The following is a 25,196-nucleotide window of genomic DNA, read 5'->3' on the forward strand; positions in this document are numbered from 1 at the left end:
AGACGGGTTTGTGCAGATAAAGGCACATTGAGGAAGATTTCTGCCAGATCCATGCATCGGATCAAGAGAGCAGCTGCTAAAATACCATTACATAGCAGCAAACAGATATTTGAAGCTGCTGGTGCCTCAAGTCCCACGGACATCAAGGTGTAGAGTCCTCCAGAGTCATGCAACTGTGCATAAACCTTCCATTCGGCCACCACTAACCAATGCTCACAAGCAGAAACGGCTGCATTGGGCAGAAAAATACATGAAGACTAATTTTTAAACAGTCCTGTTCACTGATGAGTGCCGTGCAACCCTGGATGGTCCAGATGGATGGAGTAGTGGACGGCCACCCTGTTCCAACAAGGCTGCGATGTCAGCAAGGCGGTGATGGAGTCATGTTTTGGGCCGGAATCATGGGAAGAGAGCTGGTCGACCCCTTTAGGGTCCCCGAAGGTGTAAAGATGACCTCTGCAAAGTATGTGGAGTTCCTGACTGACCACTTCCTTCCCTGGTACAGAAGGAAGAACTATGCTTTCCGTAATAAAATCATCTTCATGCATGACAATGCACCATCTCATGCTGCAAAGAATACTTCTGCATCAATGGCTGCTATGGGGATAAAAGAATAGAAAGTCATGGTGTGGCCTACATCCTCCCCTGACCTCAATCCTATTGAGAACCTTTGGAGCATCCTCAAGCAAAAGATCTATAAAGGTGGGAGGCAGTTTACATCCAAACAGCAGCTCTGGGAGGCTATTCTGACATCTTGCAAACAAATTCAAGCAGAAACTGTCCAAAAACTCACAAGTTCAATGGATGCAAGACTTGTGAAGCTGCTATCAAATAAGGGGTCCTATGTTAAAATGTAACATGGCCTGTTAAAATGTTAAAAAGTTAAAATGTTGTTCAAAGTTTGATTGAAATAGCTTTTGATTTCAGTAAATATGCTGCAAACACAAATGACAATTTTCAGTTCTTTACAACCTATAAAGTGTTTTGAAACTTACTGTGCATAATAATTTGGAACAGTGCATTGTAAGTTTTTTCTTTTGAAAGAAAAAAAATACTGTTAGGTTTTTTTTTTGATATTATATTTTTTATTGAGGTTCCAAAAACATACAGAATCAATAAAACTCAACATTACAGGAATCAGTGACTTTTGACAACAATACAAAGAACTGTAGGTCTGCTGATATACAGAAAAAATATGGTAAACCTAGCTTATAAACACAGAGTTCCATGAGTACATTTTAATAAAGAGGTTATGTAATAAGAGCTGCGCAATGTTGAGTTCAGAGAGGGGTGACCTCAGTTTTTAATATAGGTTATATTATGATAATATTATGGTAACTAGGCCCAAGTATATTACAGGTTGATAGCTAGAAAGCTACACATGTTAAGATTAGTGGTAGCTTAAAATGTCCCTTTAGGGTTAAGATAGTGGTATAAAGTTCTACATGAGGTTTAAAGCTTATATATGGAGAGCCTAGTTAGTGAGCTGAGTAATAATAAAAGAATAAAAATAAAAAGGAGGGTGCAGCGGGCGAGAGCCGCTCGAGAAGGGAAGGGGGATGTTCTAATAATGTAAACCGACCTTTTTAGAGTATGTTATTAAGGGTAGAGGAGCATCTGTGGGGTATTAACGGAGACTTATACGTAAGTAGAGTTTGCTATGTGGAGGTAAGGGAGCCCATAAGGGGATAGAAATAAGTTTTTGAGGGGGACAGAAGCGAGACCCTTATGATACAAGGCGTATGGTGGAAGCTATGTGGAATACCAAACTATGTATGATGGGGTAAGAGGGGGGAGAGGGGGTATCTTGTTATAAATTGCTACGTATTGGGTATAATTCCTCAGTAATTGGGAACAGGGGTGAGACCCACCAGATCCGAGATGTCAGTTGGGACCTATGGGCATCTCAAAGCCTAAGTAGGTATGTATAAAGGGAGGGTCACATTGTACATGAAGGGAGGAGGGGGACTTAAATGAATTGGAGTGGCTAAGGACACTGTGGCATGATACCCACTATTTCCTAATGAAGCTATATAGAAAATGATGTCTAAGAGACTCTCATAGTAATCACTGGCCTAAGATTGTATATAGCGTTATATGCCTGCACTATAAAGGAGACTATACTATGATTACAAACCGCAAATTGCTTCATATATCTAATTAATAATCTAGGTCTGCTCAGATAAAGGGTAAGCATCTCCCAGTTTCTTAAACAAAGTAGACCATTGGGCATAGACCTAATAATAGAGTAAAGGAAGGTAGTGCTGAGTTACCATATAGATTAAAAATAAAGGGATAGAGGAGCAGGTTGTGGTATAATTGGAGGGTAGAGAAAAATTGCTACAAATAAACAGCGAAGATAGGATTTTGCAGCATGCAAAACTGAAGATTCATGCAGTCTAATTATTTCAGCTTGTCTAAACTCATGTCACTTAACGACTGGTCATCTGTGCCAAAAGTAATATATGGTCTATCCATATAACAATTAGAGCGCTAACCTCCTTATATGTACAGTGTATAGCGCTATGTGGATTAAACAGATATAATCAAACATAAAGCAATTTAAATTTCCCCATTTAAAGCATAGATGTAAGATAGGTTACTACTGGGAGCTTGAGTTTATCTAGATATGTAAAGGAAATATTTCCATATATGAGATATATAAGAGAAATGTGTATCACAGAGAGGATCCCTGAATTTAAACAGCTTCAAGGGGGGAGAAATCTAATAGGGCTTCCAAAGGCAACCAAACAAGAAAAACAATTGAAACACATCAAGCCAAACGATAGCACCTCTATCTATAACACAGTGATTAGGTTATTAAAGACATATAACTAAAAAGTTAGGACTGATCAAATCCCGGGCTGAGAGTGTAGGTCCATAACATAAGCGGCTGTGTGTTTTTTTTTTTTCTTTTTCATCCGATACCAGTCACTTTGTGAAGACAGGAACACGGACAGTCAGACTGCATAAACTCAGTCTTAGTGCCTGAAATTTTCCGCTGACGGAGCGCTGCAGCAAACAAAGGATCATCCCAGAACTTTGAAAGTCTACTCGCAGGAAAGTCCAAAGCAAGGTACGGTAGGTCCATAACAGAGTGTGTCAGAGCAGAGCCTAGTCTGAACCCCCTTTTGACCGGCCGCATCTCCAGGGGGTCCGGCTTCGGCTCGGTACCTCCATAAAAGTTGTCAAAGCATGGGCGAGTGGAAAGCGCGGTGTCCAGTGCTGCATTGCCATTTGTCACTTCAGCAGTATCGGGAGAATTAGTTGTGTAATCCGCAGTGCCTGGGCAGCAGTGAAAGTCACTATTGTAAAGAGCCTCTAGCTCCGTTGTTATAATCGGTAAGTTGTCCACTGAGCTGCGAGTTCCCATCTCAGCGTTGTCGGCTCTCTCATATTTCAACGCCGCCTTGAGGGAGGAATGATGGTCGTCCATCTTGTGTGAGATCAATTGTAAAAGAGCTGTTATTGTATCCTCCATCGTGGGATTATATATTCTTGTTGGCTTTCTATACTTAGTGGATAGTGTTGTTCACCTCACCTCCAGATAAGAGCTGCTCCGTGTTTGACTATAGTCAGACTACCCAGCTAAATTTGAGGCCGGGGGGGGAGAGATGGTAAAACGGTGACATAGGCCACAGCCCAGGAACTCGGTCGTAGATAATCGTCTTGGGTATTGTAGTAGAGAAAAAATAGCTTCATTGAGGATCTAACCTCTTCTCCGGTGGGTGTAGAGTAAATTAGGTGAGGTTAAAGTTACAAAAGCTGAGGATAATAACCTAATTGTTCCAGGTTATACCGGAGCTGCTAAGAGACACGTCTGATCATGGCTGTGGCTTGGACACGCCCCCCTGTTAGGTTTTTTAATAAAATTTGAATTGTACTCTTAATAGTTGATAACATGAGAATTATGCTGACTGTTTACATCAATTATTTAGGTAAATGAGAAAGATATCAGTTACCAGTGTGGCCGCTTATTGGTTCGATGCTCTGGAAGAATCTCTTAAGACAGAGACTCCTTTGGAAGAGATACAGGATCGGATTAAGGCTCTTAAGTTAGCTAATTTGTTTATTACGTATGCTTCGCTGCAGATTACTAAATTGGCGGCTAAGAGTTCGGGTTTTGCTATCTTAGCACTTAGTCTTGGTCTGCCGATGTGTCATCCAAGTCTAAGCTTTTGGCTATTCCTTACAAGGGAAAGACCCTTTTCGGGCCTGACTTGAAAGAAATTATTTCTGACATCACGGGAGGCAAAGGTCATCTCCTCCCGCAAGAGAAAAAGTCCAAACAGAGAGGGTGACAAAGTAATTTTCGTTACTTTCGAAATTTCAAGGGAGTCCCTGCCTCTTCCGCTAAACAGGAAGGGAATTATTCACAAGCCAAGTCCACTTGGAGACCCAACCAGTCTTGGAACAAGGGTAAACAATCCAAGAAGCCTGCTGCTACTACCAAGTCAGCATGAAGGGTCGGCCCCCGATCTGGGACCGGATCTAGTAGGTGGCAGACTTTCTCTTTGTCCAGGCTTGGATAACAGATGTTCAGGATCCCTAGACACTGGAAATTGTGTCTCAGTGGCTCAGTTGGAGTTTAGAAATTCCTCTCCCAGAGGAAGGTTTCTTCTTCCTCGATTATCTGCAGACCAGGTAAAGAGAGAGGCAGCGTTACGTTGTGTAAGAGATCTCTCCTCCATGGGAGTAATATGTCCCGTTCCAGTACTAGAACAAGGACAGGGGTTTTATTCAAATCTGTTTTTAGTTCCCAAAAAGGAGGGAACGTTTCAACCTATTTTAGATCTCAAGAGTCTGAACAAGTTTCTCAGAGTTCCATCTTTCAAAATGGAAACCATTCGTACCATTCCATTGATCCAGGAGGGTCAATTTATGACTACCGTGGATCTAAAGGATGCATATCTTCATGTTCCTATCCACAGCGATCATCACAAGTTCCTGAGGTTTGCCTTTCTGGACAAGCATTTCCAGTTCGTGGCTCTGCCCTTCGGTCTGGCCATGGCACCCAGAGTTTTCACAAAGGTTCTGGGGTCTCTGCTGGCGGTGCTAAGGCCATGGGGCATTGCAGTGGCGCCTTATCTGGACGATATTCTGATCCAGGCGTCATCTTATCAGCTAGCAAAGTCGCATACCGACATTGTTCTATCCTTCCTGAGGACTCACGGGTGGAAGGTGAATCTGGAAAAGAGTTAGCTAGTTCCTCAGACAAGGGTTCCTTTCTTGGGGACTCTAATCGACTCTCTGTCCATGAAAATCTTTTTGACGGAAGGTCAGAAAGTTAGATTCTGGATACATGCCGAAACCTTCAGACCAATCCTCGGCCGTCATTGGCTCAGTGCATGGAGGTAAATAGATTGATGGTAGCAGCAATGGACATCATTCAGTTTGCTCGTTTTCATCTCAGACCTCTGCAATTGAGCATGCTCAGACAGTGGAATGGAAATTATACAGATCTGTCTCCTCAAATAATCCTAGATCTGGAGACGAGGGATTCTCTTCTATGGTGGTTGTCGCTGGATCATCTATCCCAGGGGACATGCTTCCGCAGACCCTCATGGGTGATGGTGACAACGGACGCCAGCCTGATAGGAAGGGGAGCAGTCTGGAAAACTCTGAGGGCCCATGGTGTATGGACTCAATCAGAATCTCTTCTTCCCATCAACATCCTAGAGTTGAGAGCAATATTCAATGTTCTTCAGGCTTGGCCTTAGTTGGCTTCGGCCCAATTCATCAGATTCCAGTCGGACAACAAAATGACGGTAGCTTACATCAATCATCAGGGAGGAACAAAGAAGTTCCTTAGTGATGACAGAAGTTGCCAAGATAATACAGTGGGCGGAGTCTCACTCTTGCCATCTGTCTGCGATCCACATCCCAGGTGTGGGAAACTGGGAAACAGATTTTCTGAGCAGACAGACATTTCATCCAGGAGAGTGTGTTTCAGCCTAGCTTATGTGTTTCCTCCATTTGCTCTCCTTCCCCGGGTGATTGCTCGGGTCAAACAGGAGAGGGTGTTGTTGATTCTCACTGCTCCTGCGTGGCCTCGCAGGATTTGGTATGCCGATCTGGTGGACATGTCATCTCGGCCACCGTGGAAGCTGCCGTTGAGGAAATACCTTCTCATTCAGGGACCCTTCCATCATCCGAATCTAGTTTCTCTACGGCTAACTGCTTGGAGATTGAACGCTTAATTTTATCTAAGCGAGGGTTTTCTGATTCGGTCATTGATTCCTTGATTCAGGCACGCAAGCCTGTTACAAGGAAAATTTACCATAAGATATGGCGTAAATATCTGTATTGGTGTGAATCCAAGGGCTACTCATGGAGTAGGGTTAGGATTCCCAGAATTTTCTTTTCTCCAAGAGGGATTGGAGAAAGGGTTGTTAGCAAGTTCCTTAAAGAGACAGATTTCTGCTTTGTCTATTTTGTTACACAAACGTCTGGCAGCTGTTCCAGATGTGCAATCTTTTTGTCAGGCTCTGTCTAGAATCAGGCCTGTATTTAGACAAGTTGTTCCTCCTTAGTTTGAATTTAGTTCTTAAAGTTCTTCAGGGGGTTCTGTTTGAACCTATGCATTCTGTAGATATTAAGTTATTATCTTGGAAAGTTTTATTTTTGGTTGTTATTTCTTCTGCTCGTAGAGTATCTGAGCTTTCGGCATTGCAATGTGATTCTCCGTATCTTATTTTACATCAGGATAAGGTGATATTACAAACCAAACCATGTTTTTTCCTAAGGTTGTTTCAAATAAGAATATTAATCAGGAAATTGTTGTTCCTTCCTTCTGTCCTAATCCTCCTAAGAAGGAGAGGTAGTTACATAATTTGAATGTGGTCCGTGCTTTGTAGTTTTACTTACAGGCGACTAAGGAATTTTGCCTATCATCTTCCTTGTTTGTTGTTTTTTTTTTTTCTGGAAAACATAGGGGTCAGAAAGCTACGGCTACTTCATTTTCTTTTTGGCTGAAGAGTATCATCCGCTTTGCATACGAGACTGCTGGACAGCAGCCTCCTGAACGAATTACGGCTCATTCCACTAGGGCTGTGGCTTCCTCAGCCCCCATAGCTGTGCCTCGTCTCTGCAGATAGTAAGATCCCTCAAATAGAAAATAGTTGTGAGAGAGCAGAAATTCAATAGTACAAATGAGAAAATGTTTCAAATCCTCTGTATAATTTGACATTCTGTTCAGAATGTTAGAAATGGTATTCAATCCCATATGGTGAGGGATGGAGGTGTACAGTGAAGCTACATCTACTGTAACAAATCTATAAGTGGGTTTCCACTTGATGGACCGCAGGGAACACAACACTTGTTTAGAATCCCTGATATAGCTCACAAGTTCACCCACTAGAGGTTGCAAAAAAGCATCAACCATCTCAGAAGTGGGTTCCAATAAGGAGCCCACCCCTGAGATGATGGGCCTACCAGGAGGATGGACTTTATCCTTATGCAGCTTCGGAAGAAAATAAAAAATAGGTACCTTAGGATGTTGTATCAAAAATTGGTCCATTTTGAAATCTGTTATGACTCCTATTTGTTTGCCCAAGAGTAATATCTTTTCTAATCTTTGGCTATATTTAACTGTAGGGTTTGTATCCAATTTTTCATATACATCTACATCCCTAAGTTGTCGTCTAGCCTCAAACAGATAATACTCCCTATCCATGACAACGACGTTGCCACCTTTGTCAGATGCCTTGATGACTATATTTAAATTCTCTTTCAAGGATATAAGAGCTTTAAAATGATTACCACTAAGATTGTTCTCAAATCTATTTGTTGCCGCACAACTTACCTGGTGAATTAACATACAGTGCAACACATATTAACAACACATATATAGAACACTACACATGTGTTGCACTGTGTTGCGCATCCAGATACACCAGCCTCCTTTTCCGCCGCTGTTCTACGGTCATCTCCACACTCTGCTCTGCAGCCAGGCTAAGCTTTCGTGCAGCCTCTGACATTTGCAGTTGCATGGCAAAGTCCCTGTCCAAACGCTCTAATTGTACTTCCTGAGGGGGTGATAGGGGCACAGACTCACATCGCCGCCTGCCCGGCACTCACTGCCTCTCATTCTCTAACGCACAGCATGGATGAGAGGCAGTGAGTGCCGGGTACGAACAGCTAGAGAGCTGCGGCCATGGGTATGAATGAGGGAGATAGTGAAGTGAGAGGGGTGCCATATGAGTGTCTCTGAACTGAATGAAGGGAGACACAGGAGCGCGCAGGGACGAAAGGAAAGGATCCTGTACTAGTGGGAGCTTTTGGGAGACGTCAGGAGGGGTCAGGCGGCCATTTCAAAACAGCCAGATGAGATCTAGTAAGTATTTTCTGCAAAAGTTTATTTAGATGAAAATTGGGCTACAGTTAACTAAATAGTTATTTAAATAATCTAAATAAGTTACAGTAATTTTTGGGTTGACTGTCCCTTTAAGGGAGCACGATCAGAGCTCCCTTACCATATGAAAGCAGATGCCTTTTTGCCTCAGTGTATGCAACCACTGATCTCCAACTAGCTCCCAATACTGCATTGCTGCTTTTAAGCCTACCTAGTTTTACTCTTTAAAAAAAAGATATTGAGCACAAAGCAAATCTGATCATAGATGTAAATTAGAAAGTTGGTAAAAATTGCATGCACTATTTGAATCAAAGGTTTACATTTTTATGGTTTAGATATGTCCTTTATACTACTACTACTTTATGGTGTGCTGATAATTGATGTTGGAGAATTCTAATTGTATATGATATGTAGCTAATATTTTCCTTTATCAGCTATAGGTAAAAAGATACAGGAACTGGAGAAAATAAATAAAGCAATTGAAGCTGTAAAAAATGAAGTTGAAGAAAAGCAGAAGAAACTTTCGCTGTACAAGCATGTTACTCAGGATATAAATAAGGATATTGTACCTGAAATTGATAGCAACAGCAATCTATCATATGTAGATGAGGATGAGCAATATTCAATGGTAATAAAGAGAACTAATTTGATCACTAATGGAAATAGTTCAAAAATAAGCAGCAATTCAACAAATAGTAAAAAATATGTGATTGATCGAAGATGTCCAGCCACGGATTTAGAGTATGATCCATTGCTTAATTACTCTGCATGTGTTTTTGGGTCTTCCACAAAAGAGAGTGAAAACAGGTCTAAAAGAAAGTATTTAAATTGTGATGAAGATACAGTGGAAGAAACCATAAAAAAAGCTAGAGCTGTATCTCCAATAAGGCTGGAAATAAAATTACAGGAATCTGATGACGATGATGTGCTTATAATAGATGCCCCACCTCTCAATGAAACTTCAAAGAAGCAAAGGGTTAAAAGGTTTATAGAAAGTGAAGAAAAATGTAAACCGTTTTGTGAAGAAGTGCCTGAAAACAAGGATTCCATAAATACCACCGTAGAAAATGATTTTTTTGAACCTGGACTAGTTGAAAAGGAAAATGCTTTTGTCAAAGAAAATGTACCCTCTGTATCCCTTTCTTCAAAGATCTGCTTGCTTAATAATATGGATGAAAGTATTGTTGACAGACCTATTAAGGAAATTAATCATAACATAGAGTTAATAGAATTAAGTCATTTTTCTAAGGGTTTAGATGTACCAGAGCCTAAAGAAACAAAACCTGCCAATAAAAATGAATTTTCAGAAACGTGTAACGAAAATATTCAAGAGCTAATGCAATTGAAAGAGGATTTAATTCCAAAATATAATGATCATATTAGTGATTTACAAGAAATCAGTGCAGAACAAAGTAGTTTAAAAGAAAAACAGAAATTACTTGGCTCTGCTCAAGCTTTAGAGAGTATCGCTAATCAAATGCCAACACAAGTGCCAGCTTTTGATCAGTGTGCTGTTGAAGCTTCATCTTTAATAACCAATACTACCTATGAGCAGAAAAATAATCCAGAGACATTAACTTGGGAAAAGGAAAATAGTGTAATTGTTTTGGATTCAGCAAGTGAACAATCAGAAGAATCTGAAGTTGACGTTGATATTTCAGATTCTGATGATCCAACAGAAGAATGCCTTCGGATTTTTAATGAATTTGCAGAAAGCCAAGCCAACAAAAATAAAACCCAGGTATATAGCTATTGCTTTTAATTTTAGTGTTTTTGTATTGCAGTCAAAATAAGAACTTTTAATGGAAGTTGTTAATTTAAACATAAATTGAGCCTTGTTTATTTTTTAAATTTACCCATTAAAACTATATATATTTTTTTAAAGTAGACAACCCAAGGTATTGATCTAGGCCCATTTTGGTATTTTTCATGCTATCATTTCACCACCAAGTGCGATCATATATAAAAAAAAAATCGTTAATCTTTTTACAAACTTTGGTTTTCTCACTGAAATTATTTACATACTGCTTGGGCAGTCATGATTCAAATGACTGTAAAAGCTTCCCTGAGATCCCCTTTGTTCAGAAATAGAAGACATGCATGGCTTTACCATTGGTTTTTGGTAATTAGAAGTGTGCTAATTGCAGCTGCGCAGCACACTTATATTATTCCCAATAGTGAAAGGGTTAATTAGGTAGCTTCTAAGGTTAATTTCCATTCAAAGGGGAGTAGAGTCCATGGCTTCATTCATTACTGTTGGGTATTAATAACCTGGCCACCAGGAGGAGGCAAAGACGCCCCAGCAAAAGGCTTAAATACCTCCCTAACTTCCCTCATCCCCCCAGTCATTCTTTGCCTTTCATCACATGACGGCAGAGAAGTGCCAAAGATCGGAGTAGTCTCTTCAGAATGGGACTGGAGTTTTAAATAGTCCTGTCAGCCTCTCAGTGAGAGCCTGGGTGAAAGTCTGGAGATGCTGGGAGAGTCTTCCTGCGAACCCATCCTGACTCATATTAACAGCTCCACAAGCATTAGGCGTTGACGAGTTTCGCAGTTTGCTTTTTACACTCAAGTCCATGTCAGGAGCGAGGCTACTAACCTTTCACACTTGAAGGTCCGTGTGCCTGTTCCACAGCGTAGATTCTGGTAAGATTGTTTTATTTGTATTACATTATAACATGGAAGACAGGGTCACAGTGTGATGCCTTTTATATTTTAAGAATCCAGGGTTAATATTCCTGGAAAGGGGATTATTAAACAGGAGGGGTTTATACATGATATTGTTTATTATGTCATTGCTGTGTTATGTGCGAGATGAGGCTCTGGCAATGTGTGGAACTTTCAGGTGACATACGGAGTATGGCGCTACCCTTTTTTGGCGCATTTTCTCCTTAGGCAGGCGGCGGTTCCTGACGGGCATTCCATGTGACCGGGTGTGGCTATCTTCCGCTATTGATCAGCGGCGCAGGAGACGAAACGGTTTCTGTAGTCCGGGTCATAGGTGGCGAGTACCCCGGGCCATTGGAGGTTATAAAGGTGCCTATTAAGTTAATCTAGTCCTTATTATCAGCGCAAGCTATGGACGCATTAGAGGGCTTTCCTCTTTAACTAGGTCTCATTCCTGTGTTTGTGAGGAGGTTCTGGTAGATCAGCCTGCTCAACTATGTTCCACATGCCTTTAATAAAGTTACGACATCTAAGAGCAAACGGATGTCTAGTACTTCTGAGCTGTCCACATCCGAGGGGTCCCCGTCCTGTGGGGTGCGATCCCTGCATCCATCTCCCATTGCACATGCAGCGCCCCAGGTTCCAACCATTACTCCTGCAGGAGAGATTCGTTGTCTGTCAGATTTTGCAGATCAACTGCAAACGGCGGTATCAAAAGTGATCCATGCCTTACCATGTTATGCTAAGCGTAGGGCGTATCATGGCGGCCCAGCCAAGGGGTTGTCTATGCCTGTGGAAATTTCTGAGGCATTATAAGATGACGAGGCCCACTCACTCTTCAGAGGAGGCTCTTTCTGGGTCGGAGTCAGTGTCATCTAAACCTCTGGCGGTGGAGGAGCCTGACTTTAGGTGTAGGGTTGAAAATTTGCTCTTTGTTGAGGCAAGTGCTTGCTACTCCTGGAGGTTCCGGAACCAAAACTTCCAGAAGAACCTAAGATTCCTAAGCTTGATAAGGTATATGAGAACAGGGTGGTGCCTCAGGCCTTCCCGGTTCCTGTTAAGATGGCAAATATTAGGAATGAATGGGAAACTGTTCCCCGTCCCGGACTCTCAGCTGGAGCTGTGGGGTACTGTCCCTAAGGTGGATGGTGCTATCTCCACGCTCGCGAAGCAGACGACTATTCCCCTGGATGATAGTTCATAGTTTAAGGAGCCCATGGATAAAAAGTTGGAAACATGTTAAGGAAAATGTTTGTTTCAACCCACAGGGTTTGTTTTTCAGCCGGCAGAGTCTGTAGCCGTAGTCGCCGTAGCTGCAACATATTGGTGTGATTCCCTGTGTGAAATGGTCGAGGGGGAGACTTCCATCGACTAGATACAGGAAAAGATTAAGGCGCTAAAGATCGCCAATTCTTTCATATGTGATGCTAATATGCAAATTATTCGCCTGAATGCTAAGGTGTCAGGTTTTTCTGTTTTAGCTCACAGGGTTATGGCTAAAGTATTGGTCTGCTGGCAAGTCGAGGCTGTAATCCCCGGTTACGGGAGGCAAGGGAGCTTTCCTACCGCAGTATAAGAAGGCTAAGCCTAAATGATCTACCTTTAGTCCCTTTCGTGCAGACAAGGCCCAGCAGTCTGCTGCGAAAGCGGACCAGTCCAAGGGAACTTGGATACCGGCTCATTCTTGGAACAAGTCTAAGCAGAGCAAGAAGCCTGCTGAGACCAAATCTGCATGAAGGGGCGGCCCCAGACCGGTCTGTGGACCAAGAAGGGTGACAGATTATCTCTTCTCAGAAGCATGGTTGCAGAACGTTCAGGATCCTTGGGTTCTGGACATTGTCGCCCAGGGCTACAGGATAGGGTTCAGAGCCCATCTGCCCAGGGGCAGATTCAAACCTGTCTTCAAGACCGGAAAAGAGAGAAGCCTTTCTAGAATGTGTTAGAGATCTCTCCTCTCTAGGTGTCGTTGTACCAGTACCCCAAGCAGAAAGGGGGTCTAGGGTAGTATTCAAATCATTTTGTGGTTCCAAAGGAGGAGGGCATGTTCTGCCCGATTCTGGACCTAAAGTGTTTAAACAAGTTTCTGAGTGTTCCATCGTTCAAAATGGAAACGATCAGATCTGTTCTGCCCCTAGTTCAAGAGGGACAGTTCATGACAACCATAGACTTAAAGGACGCTTACCTTTATGTGCCAATCCACAGGGACCACTTCAAGTTCCTCAGATTTGTGTTTCTGGACCAAAACTTCCAGTTTGTGGCCCTTCCTTCTGGTTTGGCGACGGCCCCGCGAGTCTTCACGAAAGTTCTGGGGGTGCTACTTGCGGTGGCCAGAGGCATTGCTGTGGCGCCCTATCTGGACGACATCCTAGTCCAGGCGGCGTTGCTCAGTCTCGCAGAGGATCATTCGAGGGCTCTTTTGCTCCAATCTCACGGTTGGAAGATCAACTCAGGAAAGAGTTCCCTTATTCCCAGCAACAGGGTGGAGTTCCTAGGTGCAATAATAGACTCTGTCCATGAAAATATTTCTCACAGACCAGCGACGCAGGAAGATTGCGTCCTTGTCTTGCCCTTCAGTCCTCCTCAAGCCCCTCGGTGGTTCAGTGTATGGAGGTGATCGGACTCGTGGTTTCCATCATAGACATTACATTCGCCAGGTTCCATCCCAGACCTCTTCAATTGTGCATGTTGAGACAGTGGTACGGCGATCATTCCGATCTATTACAGCAGATATCCATGGATGCTCGTACTCGGATCTCCCTCTCTTGGTTGATCTGTCTGGAGCAACTGTCCATGGGGACATACTTCTTGAGACCGTCCTGGGAGATTGTGACCATGGACGTGAGTCTGGCAGGATGGGGAGCTGTTTGGGGTGCCAGGATGGCACAAGGAAAATGGTCCCGGGAGGAGTCTCTCCTTCCGATTAAATATTCTGTAACTCCGAGCAATCTACAATGCGCTGAAGGCATGGCCTCCTCTGGGGTTGTTCAGCTTAATCAAATTCCAGACCGACTACCTCGGAGACTTACATCAACTATCAGGGGGGTACGAGGAGCTCCCTAGCCATGAGGGAGGTGTCTCGGATCTTGGAGTGGGCCGAGTCCCACAGCTGCTTGCTCTCAGCGATTCACATTCCAGGTGTGGACAACTGGGAAGCAGACTTTCTCAGCAGGCTATCCTTCTATCCGAGGGAATGGTCTATTTGCGGAGATTTGTCTCAGGTTAGGAACGCCGGAGAGAGATCTCATGGTGTCCAGACTCAATTGCAAGCTACCCCGATGCGGGTCGAGGTCCAGGGATTCCCAGGCAGAGCTGATAGATGCCTTAGTGTTGCCTTGGGGGTTCAGCCTAGCTTACATTTTTTCACCGTTACCACTTCTACCTTGTGTAGTGGCAGGCATCAAACAGGAGCAAGCTTCTGCCATTCTGATTGCTCCATCGTGGCTGCGGATGACGTGGTTTGCGGATCTGCTGGGGATGTCATCCTCTCCCCCGTGGTGGTTACCCTGTCGCAGGGATCTGCTGGAAAAGGGCCCTTTTCAACATCAAAATCTAGATTCTCTAAGGCTGACTGCGTGGTGATTGAACACCTAGTCTTGGCCAAGAGAGGCTTTACTAAAAGTGTGATTGATACTCTAATGCAGGCAAGGAAGCCAGTCACTTGTCGCATCTACCATAAGGTGTGGAGGATTTGTCCTGGTTTTAGAAGCATGGATATACTTGGCATAAGGTGAAGGTATCCAGGATTCTCTCCTTTCTCCAAGATGGTTTGGAGAAGGGTCTTGCCGCCAGTTCCTTAAAGGGACAGTCTAGTATAAATAAACTTTCATTATTTATATAGGACTTTTAATTTTAATCAACTTTTCAATTTACTTTTATCATCAAATTTGCTTTTTTCTCTTGGTATTCTTAGTTTAAACTAAACATAGGTAGACTCAAATGCTAATTTTTAAGCCTTTGAGGGCTGCCTCTTATCACATGCTTTTTAAATCTCTTTTCAACACAGACAGTACATGTGGGCCATATAGATAACACTGTGTTCAGGCACAGGGGGTTATTTAAGATTTAGCACAAAACCATGCTAAATTTAAGACAATAGATAAGTCAGTCATGTGATCAGGGGGCTGGAAGAAGGTTCCTAGATACAAGGTAATCAGAGGTAAAAAGTATATTTATTTAACTTTTTTTTTTCTATCTTTTAAAACAATAACAATTCTATGGTAGACTGTCCCTTTAAATGGACTTATTTCGGCATTATCAGTCTTGTTGCATAGGAGACTCTCTGAGCTCCCTGACATTCAATTTTTTGTCAGGCTCTGTCTAGAATCAGGCCTGTCTTTAGACAGTCTGCTCCCCATGGAGCTTAAACTTGGTCCTTAAGGTATTGCAGAGAGTTCCGTTTGAGACTATGCATTCCGTTGACATTAAGATTCTGTCCTGGAAGGTTCTCTCTCTGTTGGCCATTGCATCAGCACGCAGAGTATCTGAACTGGCTGCCTTGTAATGTGAGCCTCCTTATCTGGTTTTTCATGCAGATAAAGCTGTGCTTCGCACTGGTTTGGGGTTTCTTACCGCAACATCAATCAGGAAATGGTGGTTCCTTCTTTGTGTCCTAACCCTTCTTTTAAGGAGAGGTTACTTCATAATCTGGATGTGGTTCGTGCCCTAAAGTTTTATCTTCAGGCTACAGAAGAATGCCTCTTATTTGTCCTTTTGGTTGAGGAGCTTGATTTGCTTGGGCTATGAGACAGCGGGACATAAGCCTCCTCAGAGGATCACGGCTCATTCAGCTAGAGCTGTGGCTTTGTCTTGGGCCTTCAAGAATGAGGCCTCTATGGAGCAAATTTGTCAGACGGCTACCTGGTCCTCCTTACACATTTATACAAAGTTTTGCAGGCTGTGGTGCCCTCAGATTAGAGTCCGCCTATTACCCTTCCGGTTTCATTCAGTGTCCTCTAGAGCTTGGGTATATGTTCCCAACAGTAATGAATGAAGCTGTGGACTTTCCTCCCCTTTAGATGGAAAACATAAATTATGCTTACCTGATAATTTCATTTCCATCGAGGGGAGGAGAATCCACGGCTCCCGTCTGTATCTCCGATGGGCGGACCTAAATTTAATTAATCTTCTGGCATCTCTTTTCCCTGATATTTCTCCTTCTGTTCCTTGTTCCCTCGGCAGAATGACTGGGGGATGAGGGAAGTGGGGGAGGTATTTAAGCCTTTGACTGGGGTTTCTTTGCCTCCTCCTGGTGACCAGGTTCTTAATTCCCAACAGTAATGAATGAAGCCGTGGACTCTCCTCCCCTCGATGGAAATGAAATGATCAGGTAAGCATAATTTATGTTTTTAGCTTTAGTGTAGAGATTACCCTCCTATCCCCTGATACCCCCCCCCATACCCACACTCATCTCCACCATCTTAGGTGCTGGCAGACAGTCTGCCAGTATGCAGCTTATGCCCCCCCTTTTTTTCTGCAGTTTAGTTATCTCTCCAACCTCCCTGATCCCTTCCACTAATGGTGGTCATATTTCTACCAGTACCTAATTTATAGATTATTTTTTTTCTCATGTTAATATTTTTTTTTGGTAGTGTAGCAATTCCTCCCCCTCTCAGTGATAGTTATATATCCCCCCCCATTCTACCCCTTTTCTGTAGTGTAGTGCCCCATCCTTCTCCCTTAATTTTTTTTTTTCTGTAGCATAAGGTACCTCCCTCCACCCTCTTTAGATGGTGACGCATTGTCACTAACCATCTCGCATCTGCCTTCATATGGTAATGGAGCACTGATCGTACCATATTAAGACAGATGCTGGAGCTTCCTGAAGCTGTGACTTAGATCTGTTATGTGGTACGATGGGCCTTGTACTGTATGACGTAGATCTGTCATTTCGGTTTAAGGGGTTCAACTTGGAAATTGAACAGACTAGGATTTAAACCTTAAATGGACTGTAAAATTACTTACATGATTCTGACAAAGCATGCATTATTAAACAACTTTTTAATTTACTTCTGTTATCGATTTTGATTTATTCTTGGTATCCTTTGTTGAAGAGTAGACTCGGGCGCAACAGGGCACTACTGTGAGCTTGCTGTATGCATCTAATGGGCCAATTATAGGAAGCATATATGTGCAGCTGTCCTTCACTAGCTAGCATTGCTGTTTGTGAGCCCTAGTTGGTTATGCTCTTCGACAAAGAATACCAGGAGAACATAGCTAATTTGATAGAAGAAATTAAAGTTTTTTAAAATTGTATTCTCTGAATCATAAGTACTTTTGACTTTACTATCCTTTTTAAAACACCACAAAGGGCTAACTTTTTTTTATGCATTTTGTTGCAAAAAGTGTTTTCTTTCATGTAATTGGCAAGAGTCCATGAGCGAGTGACGTATGGGATATACAATCCTACCAGGAGGGGCAAAGTTTCCCAAACCTCAAAATGCCTATAAATACACCTCTCACCACACCCACAATTCAGTTTTACAAACTTTGCCTCCTATGGAGGTGGTGAAGTAAGTTTGTGCTAAGTTTTCTACGTTCATATGTGCTTCTCAGCATTTTGAAGACCGGTTCCTCTCAGAGTACAGTGAATGTCAGATGGATGTGAAGGGAGTATCACCTATTGAATGCAATGGTTTTCCTCACGGGAGATCTATTTCATAGGTTCTCTGTTATTGGTTATAGAGATTCATCTCCTACCTCCCTTTTCAGATCGACGATATACTTTCATATTCCATTACCTCTACTGATAGCCAAACCAGTACTGAAACGGTTATCTGCTATATGTGGATGGGTGTCTTTTTTGGTAAGTATGTTTTCATTACTTAAGACACTCTCGGCTATGGTTTGGCACTTTATGTATTTATATAAAGTTCTAAATATATGTATTGTACTTATATTTGCCATGATTCCGATTTTTAGTATATTTCCTTTTGCAGACTATCAGTTTCATATCTGGGAAATGCATTTTTTAGGAAAAGTTTTTCTTACCTGGGGTGTAGTCTTTTTTTCAGTTGACTGTCATTTTAAATTTGCGGGCAGAATTAGGCTCGCAAGGGTGCAAAATTCCACAGTATATTGTGTCATTTTTGGCACGAAGTTACGTTTGATGATGCAAATTCCTCATTTCCAGCGTCTTAGTCGACGCAGAGTCCTTTCACAGGGTTGCGTCTTCAATGACGCGAGTGTGTCATTTCCGGATGTTAGCTCCAAAATAATTTGTTTGTGTTGTGCGTCATACTTGGCGCCAAATATTTTCAATATTTAAACCCCATTCCTATATGCCTCTTGCCTTTTTTCTGTATCAGAGGGCTATGCTGTTAGCATTTTTTTCCCATTCCTGAAACTGCCATATAAGGAAATTGATAATTTTGCTTTATATGTTTTTTTCTCTTACATTTGCATTATGTCTCAATCTGATCCTGACTCAGAAATCACTGTTGGAACCCTGCTGCCTGATAACAGTTCTACCAATGCTAAGTACATTTGTTGTAAACTTGTGGAGATTATATCTCCAGCTGTGGCTTGTAGTAGTTGTCATGATAAACATTTACATGCAGAGAACGTGTCCATCAGTAATAGTACATTGCCTGTTGCTGTTCCTTCAACAACTAATGTACAAGATATACCTGTGAATTTTAAAGAATTTATTGCTGATTCTATTCAGACGGCTTTGTCTGCCATCCCGCCTTCTAATAAATGTAAAGGTCTTTTAAAACTTCTCATAAAGTTGATGAAATTTCAAATGACCGACAACATAGTGAATTATCCTCCTCTGATGAGGATCTATCTGATTCAGAAGATCCTTCCTCAGATATTGACAATGACAAATCTACTTATTTATTTAAAATGGAGTATATTTGTTTTTTGTTAAGTGTTGATTACATTGGATATTGAGTAAACTAGTCCTCTTGATACTAAAACTAGTAAACGTTTAGATTCTGTTTATAAACCTCCTGTGGTTTCTCCAGAGGTTTTTTCCGGTTTCTGATGCTATTTCTGATATGATTTCTAAGGAATGGAATAGGCCTGGTACTTCTTTTTCCTTCAAGGTTTAAAAAATGTATAAAAATATATATAGAGGAGCGCTCAAAAGGCTAAAGACAAGTGTTTATTCTTAAAAATACACACACAACATTAATAAATAAAATGAGTGCGCACTCTATACACAATCACATTTATATTAAAATTCTAACATTGAATCTATATATTGCTCTCAACTTATACTATTGCTATTATAAGTAAGTAGTTCCGTTTTTTTATGGGATATCCTTACTCTGCCCAGAGTTCCGTACTTGTAATATAGTCCCTCTTTGAATCCGTGTTAATCCTTGGAATTAGCTTGATAATCTTGTCTTCAGCAAACAGCTATCACTCCATCAATGGAACGGAACTACTTACTGAGTGACGTCACACACCCGGGAAACCAGTGACACGGAGCTGTATAGACACCTGTGCACTGCGTTACTACACAAGTAGGAATTACATGCAGGTAAGCACTTAGAGGTGTAACAGACTGTGAGTGTGGTCTTATTCCCTTGGGTTAGCGATCGTACAGTACGGATAAATAAGGCACCTATCTGGAAGCCCACCTTTAAAGCCTAAGACACAAATATTTGCACGACGAGCTCTTACGATATCTACCTACATTGAGTCCAATGGTATAACATTGTAACGCAATAATTGCATATGGATCTCCACTGAAAGACTTATTAAACGTATGTGCAAAACATCTTTTGTTTATATATCAACTTAAGACGTAGGACATTTTAATATTTTGCATTCTTACATTTTTAGCCATATTTTAACTAAGATCATTAGTTTGTTTATTAAATATAGATGATTTAATTTAATTTATGTATAGCGTTTTTCGAATATCACATAACATACATTAACATATCCGAAGATCCTTTTTATTCTGTGATTCAATACGCTTAATCTATTTACTAGGAGTGTTGGTTATATTTTAGCATGTATATTTGAAGACACATTAGGTGAAAGTAATAGTTTATTGATGACTGGTTATGTGTATATATAGGAATTTATTTTACAAAGATATGACGAGTCAACGGTTTTCATCCTTGCTTGGGGATATTAACCTCCTGCTAACAGGAAGTGGCAAAGAGCACCACAGCAGAGCTGTATATATAGCCCCTCCCTTCCCCTCCACCTCCAGTCATTCTCTTTGCCTGTGTTATACTAGGAAGAGGTAAAGTGAGGTGTTTTAGTTTCTTCAAGAAGTTTTTTATTTTCAAATGGTACCGGTGTGCACTATTTTCCTCAAAGGGATATGAAAGAAGTTTTCTGCCCTGAGGTTGATGATCTTAGCAGATGTAACTAAGATCCATGTTGGTTCCCACAGAGTACTGAAGGTAGTGTAAGAGAAATCTTCAGTGTGGAGAACAGCTGCATGCTACAAGCATTGAGGTATGTTCAGTCTTTTTATTTCTGAGGAGACCTGTTATATCAGAATGGCTGCCATTTTATTCCTTGCTAAAGGAGGGGGTAAAAGTAGACCTGTTTTAAAAAGGGTGTTACTTTAAATCCTGTGTTTAACGTTTTTCATTGACATAATTTGTTTGAAAAAGGGACACTGGGAGAGGCAGCTCATTATCTTTATTTTGTTTTATGACAAATATATGAGTAGGGCTGCAGCATTATAATGCTGTTTCTAGGGGGACCACATGGCGTTATTTCCTAACTGCTTCCTATGCGGTGTTACGGATTAGTTTGTTGCTCTTCTTTGATGGGCGGGGCCTATTTTCACAGGCTCAGACGCGCAGTATATTCTGACTGAGAAGGCAGCAGGCATGAGCTCCGGTTGGGCCTAAACTTATGTTCTGATGACCGGATCGTGGTAGTCGTTTTTCAGTACCCTGAGGGCAGGTAGGCAGGGGTCAATTTTTCAAACAAATTGTATTTTTTGGTATAAATGTCCTGTAAAGGTTAATTTAGCCTATTGCTCTTAATGTGCAATAATTTTTGGCCACATTAAACATGTGTTTCTAATCGGATTGCGTTATTTAGCTTATTAAAGCAGTTTTTGAAAAATTGTACACTTTTTTATTTTTTAAAGGCGCAGTACATTTTTTTAAAAAATTGTTGAAAGTGTTTAACAACTTTTGAGGTTATTGCTAGTTTGTTCAACATGTCTGACATTGAGGATACTAATTGCTCTATGTGTTTAGAAGCCATTATGGAACCCCCCTTACATTGTGTACCTCTTGTACTGAAAGGGCCTTAAAATGTAAAAAGCATATTTTAAGTAAAGAAAGTGTGCCTAAGGATGATTCTCAGTATGAAGAGAATCAGGATATGCTATCCAATTCTCCCCAAGTGTCACAACCTTTAACACCCACACAAGCGACGCCAAGTACTTCTAATACTTTTACTCTGCAAGAGATGGCTGCAGTTATGTCAACTACCCTTACAGAGGTATTATCCAAATTACCAGTGTTACAGGGTAAACGCAGTAGGTCAGGTATTAATGTGCATACTGAATCATCTGATGCTTTATTTGCTATTTCCTATGTACCCTCACAGTGCTCTGAAGTTGGGGGTTAGGGAATTGCTGTCTGAGGGTGAACTTTCAGACCCAGGAAAACAGAATTTATGCTTACCTGATAAATTACTTTCTCCAACGGTGTGTCCGGTCCACGGGGTCATCCTTACTTGTGGGATATTCTCTTCCCCAACAGGAAATGGCAAAGAGCCCAGCAAAGCTGGTCACATGATCCCTCCTAGGCTCCGCCTACCCCAGTCATTCGACCGACGTACAGGAGGAAATATGCATAGGAGAAACCATATGATACCGTGGTGATTGTAGTTAGAGAAAATAATTCATCAGACCTGATTAAAAAAAAAACCAGGGCGGGCCGTGGACCGGACACACCGTTGGAGAAAGTAATTTATCAGGTAAGCATAAATTCTGTTTTCTCCAACATAGGTGTGTCCGGTCCACGGCATCATCCTTACTTGTGGGAACCAATACCAAAGCTTTAGGACACGGATGAAGGGAGGGAGCAAATCAGGTCACCTAAATGGAAGGCACCACGGTTTGCAAAACCTTTCACCCAAAAATAGCCTCTGAAGAAGCAAAAGTATCAAATTTGTAAAATTTGGCAAAAGTGTGCAGTGAAGACCAAGTCGCTGCCTTACATATCTGGTCAACAGAAGCTTCATTCTTGAAGGCCCATGTGGAAGCCACAGCCCTAGTGGAATGAGCTGTGATTCTTTCAGGAGGCTGCCGTCCGGCAGTCTCATAAGCCAATCGGATAATGCTTTTAAGCCAAAAAGAAAGAGAGGTAGAAGTTGCCTTTTGACCTCTCCTTTTACCAGAATAAACAACAAACAAAGAAGATGTTTGTCTGAAATCTTTAGTGGCCTCTAAATAGAATTTTAGAGCACGGACTACGTCCAAATTGTGTAACAAACGTTCCTTCTTTGAAACTGGATTCGGACACAAAGAAGGTACAACTATCTCCTGGTTAATATTCTTGTTGGAAACAACTTTCGGAAGAAAACCAGGCTTAGTACGCAAAACCACCTTATCTGCATGGAACACCAGATAGGGCGGAGAACACTGCAGAGCAGATAACTCAGAAACTCTTCTAGCAGAAGAAATTGCAACCAAAAACAAAACTTTCCAAGATAATAACTTAATATCTACGGAATGTAAGGGTTCAAACGGAACCCCTTGAAGAACTGAAAGAACTAGATTAAGACTCCAGGGAGGAGTCAAAGGTCTGTAAACAGGCTTGATTCTAACCAGAGCCTGAACAAACGCTTGAACCTCTGGCACAGCTGCCAGCCTTTTGTGAAGTAAAACAGATAACGCAGAAATCTGTCCCTTCAGAGAACTTGCAGATAATCCTTTCTCCAAACCTTCTTGTAGAAAGGATAGAATCTTAGGAATTTTTATCTTGTTCCATGGAAATCCTTTAGATTCACACCAACAGATATATTTTTTCCATATCTTATGGTAAATTTTTCTAGTTACAGGCTTTCTAGCCTGAATCAGAGTATCTATTACAGAATCTGAAAATCTCCAAGCAGTCAGTTGGAGGGAAACCAGATTTGGATGTTTGAATGGACCTTGAACAAGAAGGTCCTGTCTCAAAGGTAGCTTCCATGGTGGAGCCGATGACATATTCACCAGGTCTGCATACCAAGTCCTGCGTGGCCACGCAGGAGCTATCAAGATCACCGAAGCCCTCTCCTGATTGATCCTGGCTACCAGCCTGGGAATGAGAGGAAATGGTGGGAATACATAAGCTAGGTTGAAGGTCCAAGGTGCTACTAGTGCATCTACTAGAGTCGCCTTGGGATCCCTGGATCTGGACCCGTAACAAGGAACCTTGAAGTTCTGACGAGAGGCCATCAGATCCATGTCTGGAATGCCCCATAATCGAGTTATTTGGGCAAAAATTTCCGGATGGAGTTCCCACTCCCCCGGATGGAATGTCTGACGACTCAGAAAATCCGCTTCCCAATTTTCCACTCCTGGGATGTGGATTGCAGACAAGTGGCAGGAGTGATCCTCCGCCCATTGAATTATCTTGGTCACTTCCTCCATCGCCAGGGAACTCCTTGTTCCCCCCTGATGGTTGATATATGCAACTGTCGTCATGTTGTCTGATTGAAACCTTATGAATTTGGCCTTTGCTAGATGAGGCCAAGCTTTGAGAGCATTGAATATCGCTCTCAGTTCCAGAATGTTTATCGGGAGAAGAGATTCTTCCCGAGACCATAGACCCTGAGCTTTCAGGGGTTCCCAGACCGCGCCCCAGCCCACCAGACTGGCGTCGGTCGTGACAATGACCCACTCTGGTCTGCGGAAGCTCATTCCCTGTGACAGGTTGCCCAGGATCAGCCACCAACGGAGTGAATCTCTGGTCCTTTGATCTACTTGAATCGTCGGAGACAAGTCTGTATAATCCCCATTCCACTGTCTGAGCATGCACAGTTGTAATGGTCTTAGATGAATTCGTGCAAAAGGAACTATGTCCATTGCTGCAACCATCAATCCTATTACTTCCATGCACTGCGCTATGGAAGGACGAAGAACAGAATGAAGTACTTGACAAGAGCTTAGAAGTTTTGATTTTCTGACCTCTGTCAGAAAAATCCTCATTTCTAAGGAGTCTATTATTGTTCCCAAGAAGGGAACTCTTGTTGACGGGGAAAGAGAACTTTTTTCTATGTTCACTTTCCATCCGTGAGATCTGAGAAAGGCTAGGACGACTTTTGACATAGACGACGCTTGAATCAGGATGTCGTCCAAGTACGGTACTACTGCAATGCCCCTTGGTCTTAGAACCGCTAGAAGGGACCCTAGTACCTTTGTGAAAATTCTCGGAGCAGTGGCTAATCCGAATGGAAGTGCCACAAACTGGTAATGCTTGTCCAGAAAAGCGAACCTTAGGAACTGATGATGTTCCTTGTGGATAGGAATATGTAGGTACGCATCCTTTAAATCCACCGTGGTCATAAATTGACCTTCCTGGATGGTAGGAAGGATCGTTCGAATGGTTTCCATTTTGAACGATGGAACCCTGAGAAATTTGTTTAGGATCTTGAGATCTAAAATTGGTCTGAATGTTCCCTCTTTTTTGGGAACTATGAACAGGTTGGAGTAAAACCCCATACCTTGTTCTCCTATTGGAACTGGATTAATTACTCCCATCTTTAACAGGTCTTCTACACAATGTAAGAATGCCTGTCTTTTTATTTGGTTTGAAGATAATTGGGACCTGTGGAACCTTCCCCTTGGGGGTAGTTCCTTGAATTCCAGGAGATAACCTTGAGAAACTATTTCTAGTGCCCAAGGATCCTGAACATCTCTTGCCCAGGCCTGAGCAAAGAGAGAAAGTCTGCCCCCCACCAGATCCGGTCCCGGATCGGGGGCCATCCCTTCATGCTGTTTTGGTAGCAGTGGCAGGCTTCTTGGCCTGCTTACCCTTGTTCCAGCCTTGCATCGGTCTCCAGGCTGGTTTGGGTTGAGAAGTATTACCCTCTTGCTTAGAGGATGTAGAAGTAGAGGCTGGTCCGTTTCTGCGAAAGGGACGAAAATTAGGCTTATTTCTAGCCTTAAAAGACCTATCCTGAGGAAGGGCGTGGCCCTTTCCCCCGGTGATGTCTGAAATAATCTCTTTCAAATCAGGACCAAACAGTGTTTTAC

At 42.1% G+C, this 25,196-nt stretch overlaps 1 protein-coding gene across 1 annotated transcript in view; it reads left to right on the forward strand.

The window, feature by feature from the left end:
* LOC128647210 (RNA exonuclease 1 homolog) overlaps nucleotides 1-25,196 on the forward strand; it is a 681,669-nt gene that overhangs the window by 49,589 nt on the left and 606,884 nt on the right. The window contains exon 3 of the mRNA XM_053699994.1: nucleotides 8,788-10,094. Within this exon, the coding sequence (XP_053555969.1) occupies nucleotides 8,788-10,094 (1,307 nt within the window). The remainder of the gene's footprint in view (nucleotides 1-8,787; nucleotides 10,095-25,196) is intronic.

The sequence above is a fragment of the Bombina bombina genome, chromosome 2 (genome assembly GCF_027579735.1).
Source record: "Bombina bombina isolate aBomBom1 chromosome 2, aBomBom1.pri, whole genome shotgun sequence".
Taxonomy (NCBI): Eukaryota; Metazoa; Chordata; class Amphibia; order Anura; family Bombinatoridae; genus Bombina; species Bombina bombina.